The following is a 19,901-nucleotide window of genomic DNA, read 5'->3' as shown; positions in this document are numbered from 1 at the left end:
TGGCATTTTATGTTTGGAGCTTATGCAACCTTTTCTTGGCACCAAGCAAATTATTTTGACTCCATCCCTAACAACTATTTAAACCAAAGAGTACTGTAAGCTTAAATCTGAAACTTCAGACTCAGTGTTGTAAGGTAAGAGACTTGATATGTTCTTCAAGCGTGTCCTTTTCTGCCTTTAGGTTAGGTAACATCACAAAGTCAATATTGAAATCACTTATTTTGTAGTGATGTTTAGCAGTACATAGCCATGGAGTAACTGGATTTTCTGGATATGTCTGTTCGGAGTGGTGTGGCACAGTCCTGCAGAATCTGTGGGTGGTTGGCGAGGAAGGAGCAGGGTAGGTGTGATGATCAGAAAGAAAGGTTGGAGGTGGAGGATAGTTAGATGAGGTAGATACAGAGGTAGAGGTCTTTACTTTAATGTATTTTGTTGTATTAATACATTTTATTATGTATATTTCTGTATTCTCAATGTTATTTACATGTTATATATTTTTTCTGAATGATCAATTTTTTCTGTATGTAAATATGTAAATACACAAAACATTGATTATGTGTATGTACATAAATTCATTTCTATCCTTATATTCAAAGTGCAAATTGTTATATTTTTGTCATTATAATGCTATAATATCTCATTTAATCAATATGTTTTGATAATTCATAAATTCCTATTTCATAGTATATGTGTACTTCTGAGCTATGTGGTGTTACAATGCTTTGAATAGATATAATGAATAAGATACATTTGTGTTAGTTTGATCCCCTTTGATTTGTTCCCAGTGTGCTATTGTAATACCCCGTGTGGTGTTATTTAGTGTAATACGTTGAAGTTGCACCTTACCAGTATTAGAAAGTTCTCTTTCAGGTTTCAACACTTCAGATTTTCTATGCACCAGAGAGGTAAAGAGATTTATCCACAGAGATTTAAAATGACACAAGTGTATTCTGAACTAATTTCCTTTTATTAATAAGAATGACTCCGATATTTATTTTAGAAGCACACGATTTTTTTTAAACAATATCTTATCACTTTGAAACTATTTACAATTGACAAACCTTTGAATTCACCATACTAATAACTAGAGATGGGCGGGCTCGGTTGCCCGAGAACCGAACCGGCCCGAACTTCCGGAATCCGAGTCCCGAGCTGAGTCGGCTCGGTACTCTCCCACCTGTTCGGATTCCAAAACGAGGCAAAACGTCATTGTGACGTCGTCGGATCTCGCGATTTTTAGAATAAATAAATAGTCGCCTCCACAGACATCCAGCGCCATTTGAGACAGGGAGAGAGAAGGGTTAGGTGACGGTCGCAGTAATTGGAGCAGTTATTGGAGCAGTAATTAGAGCAGGAAGAGAGTAGTAGGAGGCATTTTTCCTAATTTACATTTCAAGTGTTTGGGGTGTCAGATATTCCCCTCTTTGAAAAAAGCTATTTTCTGGTGTTGAAATTATTATATACCAGCACTCTATATTTCTGAATTTGCACTACAAGTGTTTGGGGGTGACCCAGAAACCCCTCCTGCGTGCGCCCCTGAATCACTTTTGTTTTGACCCTAGCTAATGCCTCAAAACTGTATGGAAATAAATCTCTGAATAATAATATTAATGTCTTATAATCATTGACTGAACACTCATGTATAATACTGTCTCCATTAACTTTAGAGCTTTCTATAATAAATCTCTAAACTGTAGGTAGATATATAGAGACAGTTTTCTCTCTATTACCACAAGAAACCTCATTAACTAGTTATCCCCCAATGGGGTACTTAGCTGCTGAGGACAGTTTCACACTGTGCACAAATGGCACCCTGGTATTTTTACCTTACAGATAATTTGGCAAGCCATTGTGAACAGCTATAAAATTCTGCACAAGAATTCTTGTTCTTATCAGACATTATATTTCTTTTTTTTTCTTTTTTTTATAGAAATACAGATTACGCAACTTTCACAGAGAACTCTGGCTAATAGCCTCAAAACAGTAATATAAATATCAGTGGCAATAATAATGTAAAAGTGTAAGATATTGTATAAAATCACCTAAGTGCAGATAGAGTCTAGTTATAACCCTATATGCCTTTTGTAAACACCTATATATACATAAACACACACACACATACATATATATATATTTATATATAACAAAAAGACAGTTGTCAGCGCTTATCCTTTACACTGCATATCTGTGTGTGTCTAGCAAAATGAAAACATGAGGTATTAGTTCATATTTTGATCAAAACATTTAAGCCTGCATATATATATATATATACATACACACACACACACGCAAACATACATATACATATATATATATATATATATATATATATACATACATCTCTGCTGACTTATATCATAAACAACTTCCCCCACTGGGGTACTTAGTGCAATTGTCAAGGAAGGGAAGCCACCAGCAGATGGATTCTCCATTATTTCAGTCTGGAGTCCTCTGAGGTAAACTCTAGCTGAATTTTCCTGCCTTTGGAGTGCACCAATCAGCAGGGGGGGGGGGTCTCCTTTACACTGGTGTTTTTTTTTCTGAATATATGTCCCTTATGGGGTACCTAGCTGACAAAAGGAGGAATTGTGAGGAGAAGCCAGCAGCAGTAGAACTCTCTGAGGTGCCTCTGAAGTCCGACTGCGATGACAGGAAAAACTGCGAATATCTCCCGCTCCGGAGCGTACCACTGACAGCAGGAGAATCTCTCACTCACTCCCTGCTGTCTGATGGTTCAAACGCCCAGAGGAAGCCTCTATCAGCCCAGGCTGCCACACTGCGTTGTGCTCCTGTATCAATGCCCATTCGGAATCCTTCCTAGGATTCTATGAGATCCAAGTGGGGACTTGGCATCTCCCAACATGGCGGATCCTCAACCGAGTGCAGCGCTCTCTGCCCGTGGCAGAATCGGACCTGTTGGAAGAGTGGGGTGACAGCCGCATGGTGCTGTGACTGCCCGCAGTCTAAAGATTCTTCTGTTGGTCTTCTTTTTCTTTTAAATAAAACGGATCATAGTTCCATTAGAAACCTAAGAGGAAAAAATGTTAATCAACACTTATCCTCACCTAACATTACTAGAATAGAACTATAATAAAACCTAAACTAAACAGCAAGTACCGCCAAGCAGCAAACTTAGTTGTTATCTATTTAAGTGCCAACTTCATGCACCCTCATACAACGCCATGGTAGCAGTGTCCCCCAGAGGGGATGAAGGAGAAAAAACAATATACTATAGAGGGAGCCAGGATAAGACAGATAATCTTGTATTTCAAAATACTTGGCATTTTATGCTTGGAGCTATTGCAACTTTTTCTTGGCACCACCACATTATTTTGACTCCAGCCCTGACAACTATTTAAACCAAGGAGTACTGTAAGCTGAAATCAGTAGCTTCAGACTCTGTGTCGTAAGGTAAGAGACCTGATATGTTCTCCGAGCTTGTCCTTTTCTGCCATCAGGTTAGGTAACATCACAAAATCAATATTGAAATCACTTATTTTGTAGTGATGTTTAGCAGTACATAGCCATGGAGTAACTGGATGTCCTGGATATGTCTGTTCGGAGTGGTGTGGCACAGTCCTGCAGAATCTGTGGGTGGTTGGCGAGGAAGGAGCAGGGTAGGTGTGATGATCAGAAAGAAAAGTTGGAGGTGGAGGATAGTTAGATGAGGTAGATACAGAGGTAGAGGTCTTTACTTTAATGCATTTTCTTGTATTAATACATTTTATTATGTATATTTCTGTATGATCAAATGTTATGTATATGTTATGTTTTTTTCTGAATGATCAATGTTTTGTGTATGTTAATATGAAAATATACAAAACATTGATTATGTGTATATACATATATTAATTTTTATCGTTATATTCAAAATGCGCACTACTGCCAGTAATACGGTACCGCAATAACGCAGATTTTCGTAATCCACGAAATCCACGTTATTGCGGTACCGTGGATTAAGCTTACAGCCCGTACCGGCGCGATCCAGCGGATCGGGATCGGAATTGAATATGCCCCTATGAATAGTCACTTTATTAAGTGGTTGCAGGTCTGCACAAGAAGAGTTTGGTAAAACACTATTTATGTAGTTTTCCTGAAAAACTGATTCTTTTTTAGCAAGCAGTTCAGGTATATATAGTATATATAGTAACATGTGTCTAAGTAACTACTGATGTTTTCAGTTGCAGGGATGTAATGGTGGAGTTATGCTGAACTGTGTCTGCTTAACTGTTATTGTACAACTCCAACTTGTCTCTCTCCTCTCACACTGTCCTTAGTACATAGGTACAGTCTCTGTTGTGTATTCACAGATCTCTCTACTGCTTAGTAATTTTCAGCACTTTCCTTTTTACTCATGTCTCTCTTTTGGTCACTTCTTCTCTTCTTACACTTTTTTCACTTTTAATCTGCTTATAGATCACTGTGTCCGATTTTTATTCTGTCCCTATATTTTATAAGTTTAACCAGACACAGGGATCTCTCTCACTGGTCCTGAGTATCACAATCCTCTCTCTCTGTCACCCCCGGCAACCACCAAAAACTGCCAACTGTCACTTCTCCCGGCAGATTTTTTTTTTTTTAAAATCTTTATAAACACTTATAACAATTAACAAATGTAACCACATCTAATCAGGCAGGTTACATAGCCATGACTGAGTACGCACATATATTTACATATAGATATAACCAAGGGTACTCAGGTTTTGGGGTATCACACTATGAAAGCTACTGCTTGCTTTCCAGTGATACTAGCAGGGAAAATATATGATCTGATTAGTGACTTTCCATTAATAGGGATCCTTAACTACCCTAGATCTTTGTCTTGTTATATTACACACATATATTTACATATAGATATACCCCAGGGTACTCAAGTTTTGGGATCTCGCACTATTCTCTTAATTTATCAACATGCACTTTTGCAGGATGGACTTTCTCCATTGGAAGGAGGATTAGAGCGAATCTTCCAATACCATATGTGGCTGCAGGTTTCTTTAGTTGCGGCTTGTCTGGATCCTGGAATGTTGGGGGCCCTATTTGGGGAAAAAATGAGTACATTTAGAAAATTCCAACCAGCCCCGGTGTTAAATCAATAGCATATAACATTATTCCAATTTAATAAATAATCCTATTTCCCCTCTCCAAACAGCCCCAGCAATAAATGAATAGTGTTTACATTTCATAAATATACCTATTTCCCGCAACTATCACTGCCATTAAATAATTCATGGGCACATTTAATAAAGGGACCTCATTCTTCCCAAACTCACCCACACATTCAATAGCCCCCAAACCACACCATCTTATATTAATCGTCCCCACTATTAAATTGCCGCACCATCACCCCACAAACAAAATATCACGCATCTCACCAGTTTTGCCCCGTGTGGTTCACTGTGTGCTTTGGTTTCCCTTGGTTACCGCTATCTGCTGTTCAGCCTGACATTCCTCTATCATCAGACGCTATCTTGCTTAGTGGTCTGCGCATGAGTTTCCCTGGGAACCTTCAAAACCTCTGCTCCGCAGTGACTGGATCATCTGCAGCTAGTTCCCTTTATAAGGGCCCTCCTCCCTTTAATTAATGTCAGATCATCAGGTCTCTCTACCTGATAGGAAGCATTCCCTATGGCTCCTGTTGTTCCTGACATCGTGGATGGTGCAGCTTATTGCTACTCAGATTTCCTGTGCTGCTCACTGCTTCTCAGCAACTACCTGTGCAGCGCATAACTTCTCAGCAATACCTGTACAGCTCATCACTTCTCAGCATTACCAGTACAGCTCAGAATTCCTGTGCTGCTCACTGCTTCTCAGCAACCAGGGCCGCCGAGAGGGGGGGAGCTGGTACTAATTACAGGGGGCCCGGCCCGGGCCATTACTCTGTATTTTTTTTGTTTTTTGTTTTACTTTTTTTTTCCAATCTGTTTTTTTTTTTTGCGCAGCCGAGGGTTGGGGTGGGGGTCTTTGGCGCCGTGATCATGTGTGTATACAAATACTCACATGATCGCGGCACCGGCGCCCCTCTTCCCATCTCTGTTTGCAATGACGTCATCACGTCACGCCCGACATTCAGTGAAGAGCCGCGCACAAAAGAAGACAGAAAAGAAAATACAGATGAAAGAAAACAATACAAAGGTAAGTGAAAGAGGAGAAACGCAGCATGGCACAGGGGGTTGAAGAAAGGGGGGCAAAGGCAGCATACACAGGGGGTTGAAGAAAGGGGGGGCAAAGGCAGCATGGCACAGGGGGATGAAGAAAGGAGGCACAAAGGCAGCATGGCACAGGGGGATGAAGAAAGGGGGGCAAAGCAGGGCCATCTTTCCATTGGGCACGATCGGCAGCTGCCCGGGGGCACCACGGGCAAGGGGGCCCCATAGGCACTGCTCTTAATGAGAATAAATAATCCTACAAGAGAAAAAAACATGCAAAAAAAACCTACAAGGGTCACTGAGCAAGTACATCTATCTATCTCTATCTCTATATATCTATATCTGTATCTGTATCTGTATACATCTATATATCTATATCTATATGTAGGGGCAAAGGCAGCATGGCACAGGGGGATGAAGAAAGAGGGGGGCAAAGGTAGCATGGCACAGGGGGATGAAGAAAGGGGCAAAGACAGCATGGCACAGGGGGATGAAGAAAAGGGCAAAGGCAGCATGGCACAGGGGGATGAAGAAAGGGGCAAAGGCAGCATGGAGGGCGCAGTGCGATCATAAGGGGACATAGCCTGGTGATGATGAAGGGGCACAGTAATGTGTGTTTGATGGCACAGGGAGCTTTTGGAAATGTTGTGTGTGTGAGGTAGATGGTGGCTAATTAATGATTGCTATTTTGTTTGCGGGGTAATGGGAATACTATTATTTTAATATTGGGGCTGGAGGTAGGCCTAATTATTAATCATGGGTGCTATTGATTTAAAGGCCGAACTGGTTGTAATTTTCTAAATGTAGCCATTTTTTTCCAAATAGGGTCCCCCAACATTCCAGGACCCAGACAAGCCGCAACTAAAGAAACTTGCGGCCACATGGGATGAAAGTGACAAGAACAGGTAGAAGAGAGCAGGAGAGTGTGTGAAATGTTGTGATTCTAGTGGGACAATGTCCCCCCCCCCTTTGGGGAAAAAAAAAACGAAAGAAAAATAAAAAGTAAAAAAACCCCCATAAAATACTAAAAACAATAGTCATCAGTGAGGGCCCGGGCTGGGCCCCCTGGCATGCCAGAGCCCGGGTAATTAGTACCCCCCCGTCTTGGCGGCCCTTATTACAGCTATAGCTGCTTCTTTCTCAGCCACCACTATTAAATCATGTGGCTCTAGAATTCTAATCATATTATAGTGTGAGTTATATATAGTTAAATATATTGATTAATATATTTCTAATTACTGGGTTTAATCACCACTGCATTATTCAGTTAGTGATTTTGATTGCTGAGTATTGCTGAGTATTATTTCTTCTTAATAAAGGTGTATCACTTCCTCTTTTTCCTCCAGTGTTACATATAAAGAAACAAACAAAAAAAGATTATAGTGCAAACTGTGCTAACTTTTAAACATGAACAACTGCAATCTTCTTCTGATTTAAACTTCACAGCAGATATAATCCAATTCAATTTCAAACTCAGAAGTGTTGTCATCCACAAGTGTAATATTATTCTCCTTTTCTTTATTCTTTTAGGGACCTATTTATTAACGCTTTCCCCCTGTTAAATTAACCACTAAATTGTTATTTATGATTGTAGCATCTCAGCAGATATCTGAGATATCTGCTGCTTTGCATATCTTATCGTTTTACTGAGCACTCCCCATAACAGTGTATGGGGAGTGCTCAGTAACACTATTTAACAATGTACAAAATTAACTTTTCAATAATGTTAATGTGCGCCAGCTCAAGCTAGCGTACATTAACATAATTGAAAAGTTTCACTGCCGGCAGATCTGCTCCGAAGAGCAGAGCTGGAGAGTGCATGTGTGGAGGGATCATGTGATCCCTCCCTGTCACATGACCCACCGTCTTTCAGTCCAAAACTCTGTGCGCATGCCCGAGCTTTTCGGTTGGGGCATGCGCACAGGGATTCAAAGCAAGCTGGAAACCACGCAGAGGACCGCAAACGTGAAAGGTAAGTGTAAGATTTCACAGGAACGGGCGTTTTTCGGAGCGGCTGTTCTCGTGTTGATTTTTTAAGAAATATGAGATACTTTTCAATCCTCATCTATGCGATGAGGATTGAAAAGTATCTTTCATAAAATGCGGTACTACATAAATAGGCCCCTTAGAGAGGTGTGACTTTATAGGAGTTATTTACTTTTTACAGATGAACCAAACATTTCTGTATTTCATTTTGCTTATCAATCCACAGATTGGGTTTTCAAACAAATAAAGCAACAATAGTGCGATTTGCTTAAAACAAACAAATATTCTTTTTTTTTCCCAATATGTAGAAAAATGTAAAAACATTGTAACATCCAGTTTTAGAATTTCTCTCCGATCCCTATGAAGGTGGACTCTTACCCCATTAAGCACAACAGGTATGTAATGAGCGCAATCCCTGTGAGATGATATCATCAGGTGCCGGCCACATTGCCTCACAGTCCCGCAAGTCTTTCATAAGCAGTTTCGACCTGGTATCGGATCCCGCCCTGTTCCCAGGGACCACCACCCTGATCAGGCCTGATCTTGAAAACTAAACAAAGTTGGGCTGGGTTATCCTTTGGATGGGACACCAGCTGGGAATACCAAGTGCTGAAGTATAGTTAATGATATTCTATTCTTAATGCATTGTATAATGTACCAATAGTGCACAGTACACTTTATTTGTTTTTTGGATATTTTGTGACATTGGTTAAATTAGATGTTAACCTAAGGTGTATATTGCTGCAATTGGGGGTAGCGCAGGGGACTCTAAAACATTTATTTATTGCTCATATATCTTCCTCATTGAGGACCGCATCTGCTGCCCTCCACCCTTCCAAGTGGTCACGCAGAGGAAGTGGGGAGAGCACACTGCATTACCTTCTTCTCCATTATGCAGTGGGACCTCCCTGCATTGTGCAGAAGAGGCCACATAAGACGGAAGTCAGCTGCCTCTACGCTGCCTTTTTCTCTGCTTTAACAAATACTTGTTACTCTTTACCACAGACTGTAGAAGACAGTCCTAATCTTCTGACTCCTGATCAAGTAGGATTGGTCCATGTAGTGAGGGCAGGCATAACGCCCTACAACAGGTACACAGTACTTCAAGCCATAGCACCTGTGGTGGTGAATTGCTGTGTTTATTTTCCTGCTGGATCTACTCAAATGGCAGTGCTGGGGATGATTTGAACATTCAGCCTAAAACATTTCTTATTATATGTTATTTATGTTGAAATATTTTTATTTAATATGCAAGAATTGCTGATGTTTTTTTGATGGCTTGTAATGATTGGCAATCACAAGATACTCAAATCCACCAGTGAAGCGGAGAAACACATAAAGTAATTTGTCTGAGACAGCACATTCTGATATATGGGAGCTGTTGAGACTATATTTTGTTATGGACAAAACCAAACTTTTTATTCTGGAGAATTTAAGAACCTGACATCCAGTCCATGAGAGTGGGGAGAAAATGCTCTCAGCTGTGCTTCAAGGCAAATTGCAGATTAAATATTGACCTATGCTCACAATACAGGATTAAATCTCTGGTTTCTCTGCTTTCCCCTAAAGTAATGGAACTGTGTGTTCCTTACAGACCTTACATACTGATCCACCATTTGTCTTTATATGAAGCAAAAAGGTCAGTGTAGGACCTGCATAAAATGAGGTAACCTTTATGCTGAGATGCAGACTTAAATGTTTTGATCAAAATATGAACCAATTGAATTAACTGAGTGCATGATTATTTCTTCTCTGATTTGTCTTAATATGCCTATATATTGCTCTTCATAGCAGCTACCATGCATAATTTGTACTGGCTCTGTGTTCCACTTATTAGACATTTATTAGATATAATATCTAATATCTATTTCTATTGGTTTCTGTGATAGTATACTATATTTAATATAGTGGTTAATAACATTGCATATTTAAATTAAGGTGGACTTATTTAGTGTATTTATTTGGTATACATTTTGTTAACATTGTACTGTTAATCTGCAGTAATATATATCATTAGTCATTTTTGATTCCTCCAACAATAGGGTTGTCAAATTTGTAGCTAGGAATTTAGGTGTAATTAACAGAACTAACCACAAACATGACAATGACAAGGGATAAGGTTACTTTTGGTTAAGAGACTTCTCTATCTGAGCCAAAGTTTATGCCTGGTACTCCTCTCAGCATCCTGTACTTGTAGTAGTGTCACAACATGAATATGATTATCTGATCTCTGTTGACAGGATGGATTTCTACTCACTATCCACAGTACTCCTGGTGATTCTCATCACCTGCTTGTTGGCTAAATACACAAGGATGATGTTGGAAAAAGCCAAACTTCCCCCTGGACCAACACCTCTTCCCATCATTGGAACTCTATACAAAATGAAATTAAGCAATGTTGTGCGTTCACTAATGGAGGTGAGACAGTGACATATCCAACTGGAGGAAAAGTAACATGTTCCAGAATCCCCCCTCCCAAAAAATGATGGACACAGCAAAGTTATATAATGAGAAGTGGCAAATCTGCTGTAACCTATGACAACCAATCAGACATATTGTTTAAATTATTCTAATGTGCACAAATCTTGTCAGAGCTTATATCTGATTCACTGCTAGGTGTACAAGTACTTGTATGTTACTTGCACTGTTATAAAGAAATAATTTTTAACAAAAGCAGATACATTATAACTGTTATTTCAGCTATATACAGTACATAAAGTAAGACTTCCTAAAGCAGAACATATTCACATGACCCTTGTATAAAAATTGTATTTTAACACCCTCCAACAAAGTGATTTAACACTTATTGGTCATTATCCTGTCTCTTGCAGCAATAGAGCTTCCTGTTATAGAGTCAGGTGTCCCAGATATTACCAATTTGGGTCAGCAAGATTTAACACTGAACATTTACATTTGACAGTCATCTCCATTCAGAGCTACACTTCAATCTTGCAAACAATCTTTTTAATCTTATACCCCAGATAGCACCACAGCAATGGCCTCTGGATCTGTAGCATACCCTACAGCACAACCGGTTCTGGCAAGATGGGCTACAGAGCAAAAAGCCCTCCACTGTAACAAAAATGCATTAGAAACATTAAAACATTAGATACTAACACCAAAAATAAAAAATATTGCAATCCCCTCTTTAGGAATTGTAGGGGAATTATGCAAACAACTCACAGTAACACTTTTCATACCACATTGTATTTAACAATTTCTTTTGTACTCCTAGTTGCATAAAACCTATGGAGACATATTTACTATATATGAAGGGCATCGTCCTTGTGTTGTGCTGTGTGGATATAAAGCTATAAAGGAGACTCTGATTGACAAGGCCGAAGAATTCAGTGGTCGAGGTTATTACCCCGTATTCTATGACTTTACCAAGGGAGATGGTAAGTACATGATCCAGTAACACATGTGAGTAATGTGGAACTCTCTTCAGTCCTTGTGTCTTCTCCATATCCAGACCATCTTGTCTTGTTTCATGTGCAGGAACTGAGTTCTCAGGCAGCATATGGTTCTTCATTAATAGTTCTTCACTGACCTTCTGGTTAAATTTTCTTGCCAATAAGACAGCAAGAAAAAAATCTCAGACCTAGGACACCCATCTGACTTAAGTAATGATTGGCCTGAGTAAGGAAATGGGGCTCAAAAGCTGTCACAATACAGCACTCAGAAAGGAGGAGATCATACCGCACAAGTTATATCATCAATTATAGATCCCTATGTGAGTTGGTGAATATACCACCTCATATCCCAGAGTACTTAATTATAGAGGAACTAGTGAGTGGTGCACCCTAACACTGTAAGAATACTCATACACAAAGAAGGGAAAGACAGGGCAGAAAAGGGGCACTCGGAATCTATAAGTGGAAAGGCAAATGATGAAATAAAACATAACCTTTATTATTATCTGTAAAATATAGTGTGCTTCTCCTGATGAGAGAAAAAACTAGCGAAATATTAAAAACCCAAAACATACAAAGTGAATTAAAATTGCAGTTCAACTGCAAACGCTCTGTGGTCCTGTCTAAATTATTGTAAAGTGTATAGGACAATTAATCTTCATATATATAGTACAATCTAATACATTTGTCCACTAAATCATTTCTCATTATATAATAAGGAGCTACTCATCCTTAGTATATCAGATAATTCCAATATCTAGCTCTGAGCAATTATATTTCTTATATTCTTTGCGTTATAATAGAATTCAAGATAATTGGATTAATCCTTATAAAGGGTTTCAATTGGTTTAATATATAGTCTGATAGATACAGTTAGTACTCATAAGTTTTGCAATAATATCTCAATTTTCAAATTTAGAACACAGATCTATCCTATTATTTTGTCTTGCAGGCTTACTAAAATATTTCTCCAAAATTATGGTCTTTATTTGATATGTTTTTTATTGTTTCATTCATCATCTGTGAAAATTGTGCACCAGACAGTCTAATTTCTAATAGCCAAGTGTCTATCCAACAATAATATACAGGGTTAAATCCTTTTAGTAATGCCAGAGTTCCAATACTCCCCAGCCTGAATATAGGAAGGTTTGGTTTCTCCGTTTACAACCTATTAGGTTAATAGGATTAGCAATCTAAACAGCAACAAACAGTCTGCCTGTCAGATGTAGTGCACTATTATGCAGCACGGAGAGTCTGCTCCTCAGTGGTGATTAACACTGCAGTTATGAATTATCCCTTTTAAATAACTGCAAGCTCTCTATGTTCACGACAAGTGTAAAGGCCAATGATGAAATAAAACATAACATTTATTATTGTCTGTAAAATATAGTGTGCTTCTCCTGATAAGAGAAATGAGATGAGAATAAATGTTGTTTTATTTCATCATTTGCCTTTCCACTTGTCGTGAACATAGAGAGCTTGCAGTTATTTAAAAGGGATAATTCATAACTGCAGTGTAAATAGCAGGGGCGCATGGAGGATTTTTCGGGGGGGGTTTGCTCCGCCCTCGGAAAAAAAATAATTCCTAGAGACCTGCCGCACATGCGCCCGTTTCGGCTGCACTGTAGTATACAGCAGCCGCGGCGCTGTCAAAGAAGTGTCCGCGGCGGTGCTGTATACAATACAGTGCTGATATGTAGGGCACTTTTTAGCCGGGGGGGGGGGGGTGTTTCTGGAGACCCAGAAACCCCCCGCCGTGCACCACTGAATAGGTGATATCAAATGAATCCATTGATAAGTTAAGGTGTAGGATTTGCAGCCAGAGAGTCTGATGTAAATTTATTGGATGGCTTTGCACATCCCAGTGAGAAAAGATAGAAGTGTTACCTGGGCGGGGGGGGGGGGGGGGCAACTTGAAAGAATTCCCGGGGTGAGATCTAGACTATTTGTGACACTTGAATAGACTTTTAGGTACCGCTCAGCATGTGGTCTGGCTCAATGAGGCCATGTGCTGACATAGCCTGTATGTAATACTGTATAGACAAAAAAGAATTCAGTTTTAAAATATGCCACTTAAAATCAATAAAAGTAGTGATCAACCACATATTCAATAGCATGATGAAGGGCAGCTCATATTTTAAATTAAGAATCCTGTCCCACAGAGAAATGAAGAAAAGGAGTTTAAGCTCTGCGATAAAACAGTGAAAAAAAAGTTTATTTTTTTTATTCCCCCCACAAAATTATTATTATTATTATCTTTTATTTCTTAGGCGCCACAAGGTTTCCACAGCGCCACACATAGTACAAACAGTAGACTATACAGGGTATAACAGTACAAAATACATTTATTAGGGTGTTCTTAATGTCTACTGAACATAAAAAACATTTTTACAGTTGTTCCTGATTGCAAACACATGTATACAAGACTGTCATCACTACTGACAACGACTTAGATTTGCCCTGTAGCTGGAGCAAGAGATATGGCAGAAAAAACAGTAACTTGGAGATGCCCCAAGCTTGATTCGGATGTGGCTGGGGGTGCTTGAGTTTAGCATCCCCTTACTGTACAGTGACTACAGCCAAACGCCCCTCCCCAACTTAGTAAGTATCCTATGTGTACGAAGATGGAGCAGACATGGCAGCGTTTACTGGTGTGTTTGGTTCTGGTTATGCGCTGAAAGATTTAGGAGTGGGATGTGGTCATCAGAGTGGAGGAGAGGCGACGGTCATTAGCCGATTACAGGGGACAGGATGGAGTGTGTATGGAGATGAGGTTAGAGATGAATGGAGTGGTGGAGTGAGAGAGGGTCTTGTAGGTGAGGGCGAGGAGTTTGAAGAGGGTTCTGTAGGGGAAGGGGAGCCAGTATAAGGCAAGGCATAGAGGGGAGGCAGAAGAAGAGCAATGTGAGAGGAAGATAAGTCTAGCAGCCACATTAAGTATAGAACAAAGGGGAGCAAGGTAGGAGCGGGGAGGCTGGTAAGGAAATGTGGAAACAGAGAAGAAGCAGTAGGCAAGGTTTGAGGTGAACCATGCAACGATGGAGCCAGAAAGGCCAAAGGAAAGAAGGGTCTGCAGAGCGTAGTTATACCTATATTCAAATGGAATCTTTTTTTGAGATTCTCTTGCACGGTCTTACATGCGTTCAATTTCCATTTTGATTTAAAAAAATACATATTGCGTTCTATTTGCATTCCAAGATGAATGAGTCCCAATAACTCTTACTGCCTTACTCCATACAGACCGACCTTCCCATACTCTGTTATAGTCTATTCCTATGGGTGTATGTGTGTACATCTATATAATTATTTCACTACACATTTTTTCTTAATAAAAAGTAAACAACTGGTGTATTGTCTAATATCCTTATAATTTAGAGCAGTTTGCACAATACCGATAAATATTTCACTGTTTTATTTTATTCTGCAGACTTGGCGTTCAGTAATGGTGAGAAGTGGAAGGAGCTGAGGCATTTTTCCCAGTTAACACTGACTAATTTCGGGATGGGGAAACGTAGCATTGAGGAGCGGATAAAGGAGGAGGCAGAATATCTGATTGATTTGCTGAGAAAAACAAATGGTAATGTAAATGAACACAGAAGGGGGTCACTTACTGGACCTCATATACTAATAGGTGTGATAATGATGGTAACTGGTCCTCTTAATAAGATATGTTAAATCTTACTTAAATTGAAAATGTTACTTTTAGAATCAAATTGAATATGCAAACTTTATTTTATAATAGTACTTTTAGACCACAATCTTGTTAAACCAGTTTAACAAAAGCTTCATATTTCTATTCTGTGGCTAGCCCCATCAAATTCAAAACTGCTTACACATGGACAGGTAAAAGTCAGCTGACTGGTTCACTCCGTGGGCTAAAAGTGTCTGACCTGTGGCACTTGGAACTTTAACACTGGTTTTGTTGAGGTAGTCTGTGGAAACTAGAGATGCTCACTGACCCCCGTGTTTTGGTTTTGGTTTTGGATCTGGATAAGCTTCAGGTTTTGGTTGTGGTTTTGGCAAAACCGCCCTTGCATGTTTTGGTTTTGTTTAGCTATTTTTTTAAGTAAATGTAATTTTTTGGGGTAAAATCACATAATTTATGCATTATTTTGTACCTACATTATTATTAACCTAACTAACACTAAATTCCAGTGATTTCCATTCAATTTTTACCATTTCACAAGTCACAATATGCTTTTCATACACTTTCAGCCAAATACTGCAGTGATCTGGCTGGATGGTAAGTGAAAGAGCAATGACTCAAACACACGGCAGTTCCTACCACATCTAGGACACATTGTCCCACAGCAGTGGCAGAAAAGAAAAGTGGTGCAAGATGGAATTGTCCTTGGATCATGAAACCAGTTATGGTTCATTTGATCGCTCCACCTGTTTCTTGGATAAGTGAGGTAATTCTACAGCTAATACATGGCAACGATCGATCGCTCCACCTGTTTCTTGGATAAGTGAGGTAATTCTACAGCTAATAGATGGCAACGAGCGCTGATTCCCCCCAGATGCGTGCTTTTATCAGACACACAATAATCCAGGGTGCCAGACAATGCACTAAAAAGAGCCATTGAAATTCCCAGCAAAACCAGTATGACCCTATACTTAGTAGTGCAAATTATGAAAAAAAGCCTGCAAAGACTTGTAGATAAATGAAAATGACCAAAGCAGCTCTTCTATGGGGGGGTATATTAGACCCTATACTTAGTAGTGCAAATTAAGAAAAAAAGCCTGCAAAGACTTGTAGATAAATAAAATTGACCAAAGCAGCTCTTCTATAAGGGCGTATATTACACCCTACACTTATTAGTGCAAATTATGAAAAATACAATGCAATCACTGCTAGGTCCTCCCTAAACAAGCTAACAATGGGCTTGTTCGAGTAATGGCAGAAACACACATCAGTGGCAGGAAAGATTAATGGTGCAAGATGGAATTGTCCTTGGGCCCTCCCACTCACCCATATGTTGGATCTTACAAAGGACATGCACACTTTAACAAACCAAGCACTTCAGCGACAAGGGCTGTCACTTTTGTGGCTGAAGTGCTTGATTTGTTTGGGCCACCACTAAACCAGCTATCAATGCCCTAAAGGCATGTTAGACCAACAGTGCTGTGTAGTGAATTCTACACTGTCAAGATGATGTCATCATCATCTTCAGCCTCATCCTTACCCTCATCAGTGTGTACATCATCATCACATACTATTAATTAATCTCCGCTGAAATCCGCCATTAGAGAAGTGTCAGTACTTGGATGTATTTGCCGGTAAAGGCCTTCCTCATGTAAAATGTATTAATTTTGATGAACATCATCTTTTCCACATTTTTAGTAAGTAACCTCCTACATCGATCCCTGACAAGGTTCCCGGCTGTGCTGAAAACTCTTTCTGAGTACACACCTGATGGTGGGCAGCTTAGGTATTGCAAAGCAAGTTTGTACTTGGGTTTCCAAATGGCTTGTTTTTCCTCCCAGTATGGAAAGGGACTGTCTGACATTTCCATATCAATTAACTCTTGAAAATAATCCTCCACCATCCTTTGCATGTTAATAGTAGGATTGGATGGAGTTATGGCCGAGGTCACAGTTTTTTTGGTAAAATCTTTCAAACCAGCCCAGATGTCAAACTGTTGTGGTCTGCCACCTGTGTCATCCATGCTTCTCTTTGGAAAGTGCAATTTCTTATGAGCAGCAGCTGCCTGAGAAACTGAATTCTGCTCTTTTATAAGGGTGTATATGAGACCCCAAACACTTTGTAGTGCAAATTCAGAAAAATACAGTGCTATATTAGGATTTCAGCACTCAGAAAATACAGCTTTTTTTAATAAGAGGTTATATGAGACCCCAAACACTTTGTAGTGCAAATTCTGAAAAATACAGTGGTGTGCTTAACTCCTATATAAATCTACTAACAACTATACACTACTGGGATCCAGTCCCGGGGGCCTTCGAGTACCGGCAAACTGTTGAAAACATCCCACACCATCTTTTCTGTATAGAGGCTATTGGTTGCTGATTGTGGGGTTCATAACACTAGCAAATTCCATTCCCGATGGTGGGGAAGCTCTTCTGTTTTTCATTTACTAAAACATTAGTAAAGGAGGTGTACTGAGGAGGAAGAAGGTACTTCACAAAAGATGGTAGTCATGGGTAACTGAGGAAGGGGAATCACCCTTTGAAAACAACAAGGATCCCAAGATAACACTTTCACATTGTGCCAATCTAGTTCCGGAGAGTGTTGTTAAAGCCAGTGGAGTCCGAAAACAATAGGGTTAACAGCTCCAGGAATAAATGAAAATATGTTTCTTATCCAAAACTTCTACATGCAGAGACAGTGGGGCAGCATGGAAATGAATAGTAGTATGAGTAATATTGCTACCATTGACGGCAGTCAAAGATATAGAAGTTTCTAAAGCTTATGTGGGAAGACCAACTTGGAGACCACGGAGTATGTGATGAAATTGCTGGCTGTGTCTGAATCCAAAAAGGCAGGCACAGAAACAGGGGATAGTACAGGATGACAGGGGTGAGAAAATGTAATGAAGTTGAGTGAGCAGATTACCTAAAATGGCCTCTCTGGAGCCACCTAGGTTTTGGTCTTTCCTGGACATTTTTGGCAGGTCCCAAGCAGATGATCCAGCACAGCACAGTAAAGGCAGATATTGTTCCTAAACCTTTTTCGTCTGTTCCAAGAATCAGCCACAAAGAGTTACAGGGAATGCTCAAGTACAAGTAAGTGAACCTAATTGTCCCAAGGAAAGATTGTGGAAGTAGATCTCGGGCAGACGGTTCAGCTGGTGTTTCTGTTGACATGGCCAGAGCAAGCTGTCACGAGGAAAGATTGCGGCACCTGCGGGTATTGGCACTGCTATACTAGGAGGTACGGAGTCTAACATGCCGTCGGTCTTCACCAGGGACCCCCACAAGGAAGTTTGGATTTCGCAGCAAACGACGGGCAGGTTGCGGCCCCTTCCAGAAAGCTACCTGCGAGATGGCGGTGGTAATCATGGTCGTACTAGCAGAGGTCTGGAGCCGTGCGGGCAGATAAAGTACCAAATCAGTAGGCAGAAAGTAGTCAACAAGCCAAAGGTCAAATACGGAGAGTATATGCAGAACCAAGGGAGAATCCAAATCAGAGTCAGGGAAGCCGGGTCGGTACACTGGAAAACTATCAGGATATATGTATATATACACAAAACGCTGGAGGCTAGAATAAGGAAACTAGTTGCTCTGGGACCCTAGCCCTAGCAGGGTATATATATGGGAGAGTCTGCTCTCATTGGTGGGCAGTGGGACAGCGGTCAAATGCGCTGACCGCCGTCAGGAAGCGGGGAAGCGTGTCCCGTTGCTGGGGCAATGGGCGCGCATGGGCAGTGGCCCGCAGGAAGAAGCGTCCCCATTGCTTAGAAACGGGGCGCTCCGTGAAAGGAATACGACCGTCCCCAGCTAGCGAGGAGGTGTGGGGGACGGCGTCTGATACTAATATTCTGCCACTGAACAGAGCAGGGTTTATATAGGCTGTCTAATTAAAATTGGGTTAGGTACTATTTTCCAGTGCTGTAACTCCCGACAAGAGTTACAGCTACATCTTTCCCCTGAATGCTTATTTCACCTACAAAATATGAAATCCGATAGTTTAAAAACTTACTTGAAGTAAACTCGATTGCTTAAACAGCTCAACAGCACAGATTGACATGCCTGTGTACGCCGACAGTAATACTAGTACAGTTAAGGGTGAAGTTATGGAATTGCTTAAGGCTACATTATGTAAGCCTTACTAATAAACATTCAACAGACTGCAGCTGTTTTAACAGCATCGGAAATGTCAGTACCACTGGTGTCAACGGGGATCTATCCTCATATAGGATTTGAGTTTCTCTCCATTATTCCCCAAGCTCATCTCTACCACTTAGCTTCATACTTCCTCTTCAAAGATCACTCACTGACCACCTCTCTATCTCACTCTGTCCCCTGAAGTGGTATCACTTGTAACCCATTAATGTTCATGTTGTCAGGCGCCGTCCGCACGGCCGCCTGACTGCCTGACCGCGCGCGTCTGGTTGCTATGCAACCAGACGCGTCACTTCCGGATCCCCCCCTGCCATCCATCTCCTAGCAGTATGACGCGCCCCGTTGCTAGGCAACGGGACGCTATGTGATTCCCGGCGGCAGGCATGACAGCGCTGCAGCGCTGATGCTGATTGGATCCCCACACTATTTAAACCTCTTCCTGTCCTCTAATCAGTGCCAGAGTATCAGGTCTTCCTGTCTCCAGCGTTTGTGTGTACCAGTTGCTGTATTGTTCCTGACATTCCTCGTGCTGCTTGTGACCCTTTTGACCCGG

General features: G+C 40.5%; 1 protein-coding gene across 8 annotated transcripts in view; it reads left to right on the top strand.

Annotated features, from left to right (window-relative positions):
- Nucleotides 1–19,901, top strand: part of LOC142102264 (cytochrome P450 2F2-like) — a 164,945-nt gene that overhangs the window by 53,419 nt on the left and 91,625 nt on the right. For 2 of the 8 annotated variants that reach the window (XR_012679231.1, XM_075187007.1), the window contains exons 1-4: nucleotides 3,650–3,669; nucleotides 10,373–10,550; nucleotides 11,368–11,530; nucleotides 14,973–15,122. Coding sequence is in view for 7 of the 8 variants with exons in the window: in XM_075187007.1 (XP_075043108.1) it covers nucleotides 3,665–3,669; nucleotides 10,373–10,550; nucleotides 11,368–11,530; nucleotides 14,973–15,122 (496 nt within the window). In the remaining variant the exon portion in view is untranslated. Of the gene's footprint in view, nucleotides 1–44; nucleotides 135–372; nucleotides 393–3,392; nucleotides 3,412–3,649; nucleotides 3,670–10,372; nucleotides 10,551–11,367; nucleotides 11,531–14,972; nucleotides 15,123–19,901 lie in introns of those variants that run through there. The other 6 variants (XM_075187011.1, XM_075187013.1, XM_075187009.1 and 3 more) reach the window with 5 other exon arrangements.

The sequence above is a fragment of the Mixophyes fleayi genome, chromosome 9, assembly GCF_038048845.1.
Source record: "Mixophyes fleayi isolate aMixFle1 chromosome 9, aMixFle1.hap1, whole genome shotgun sequence".
Lineage (NCBI taxonomy): Eukaryota > Metazoa > Chordata > Amphibia > Anura > Limnodynastidae > Mixophyes > Mixophyes fleayi.
Note: the sequence above shows the minus strand (reverse complement) of the source record. Positions and strands in the feature narration are given on the sequence as shown.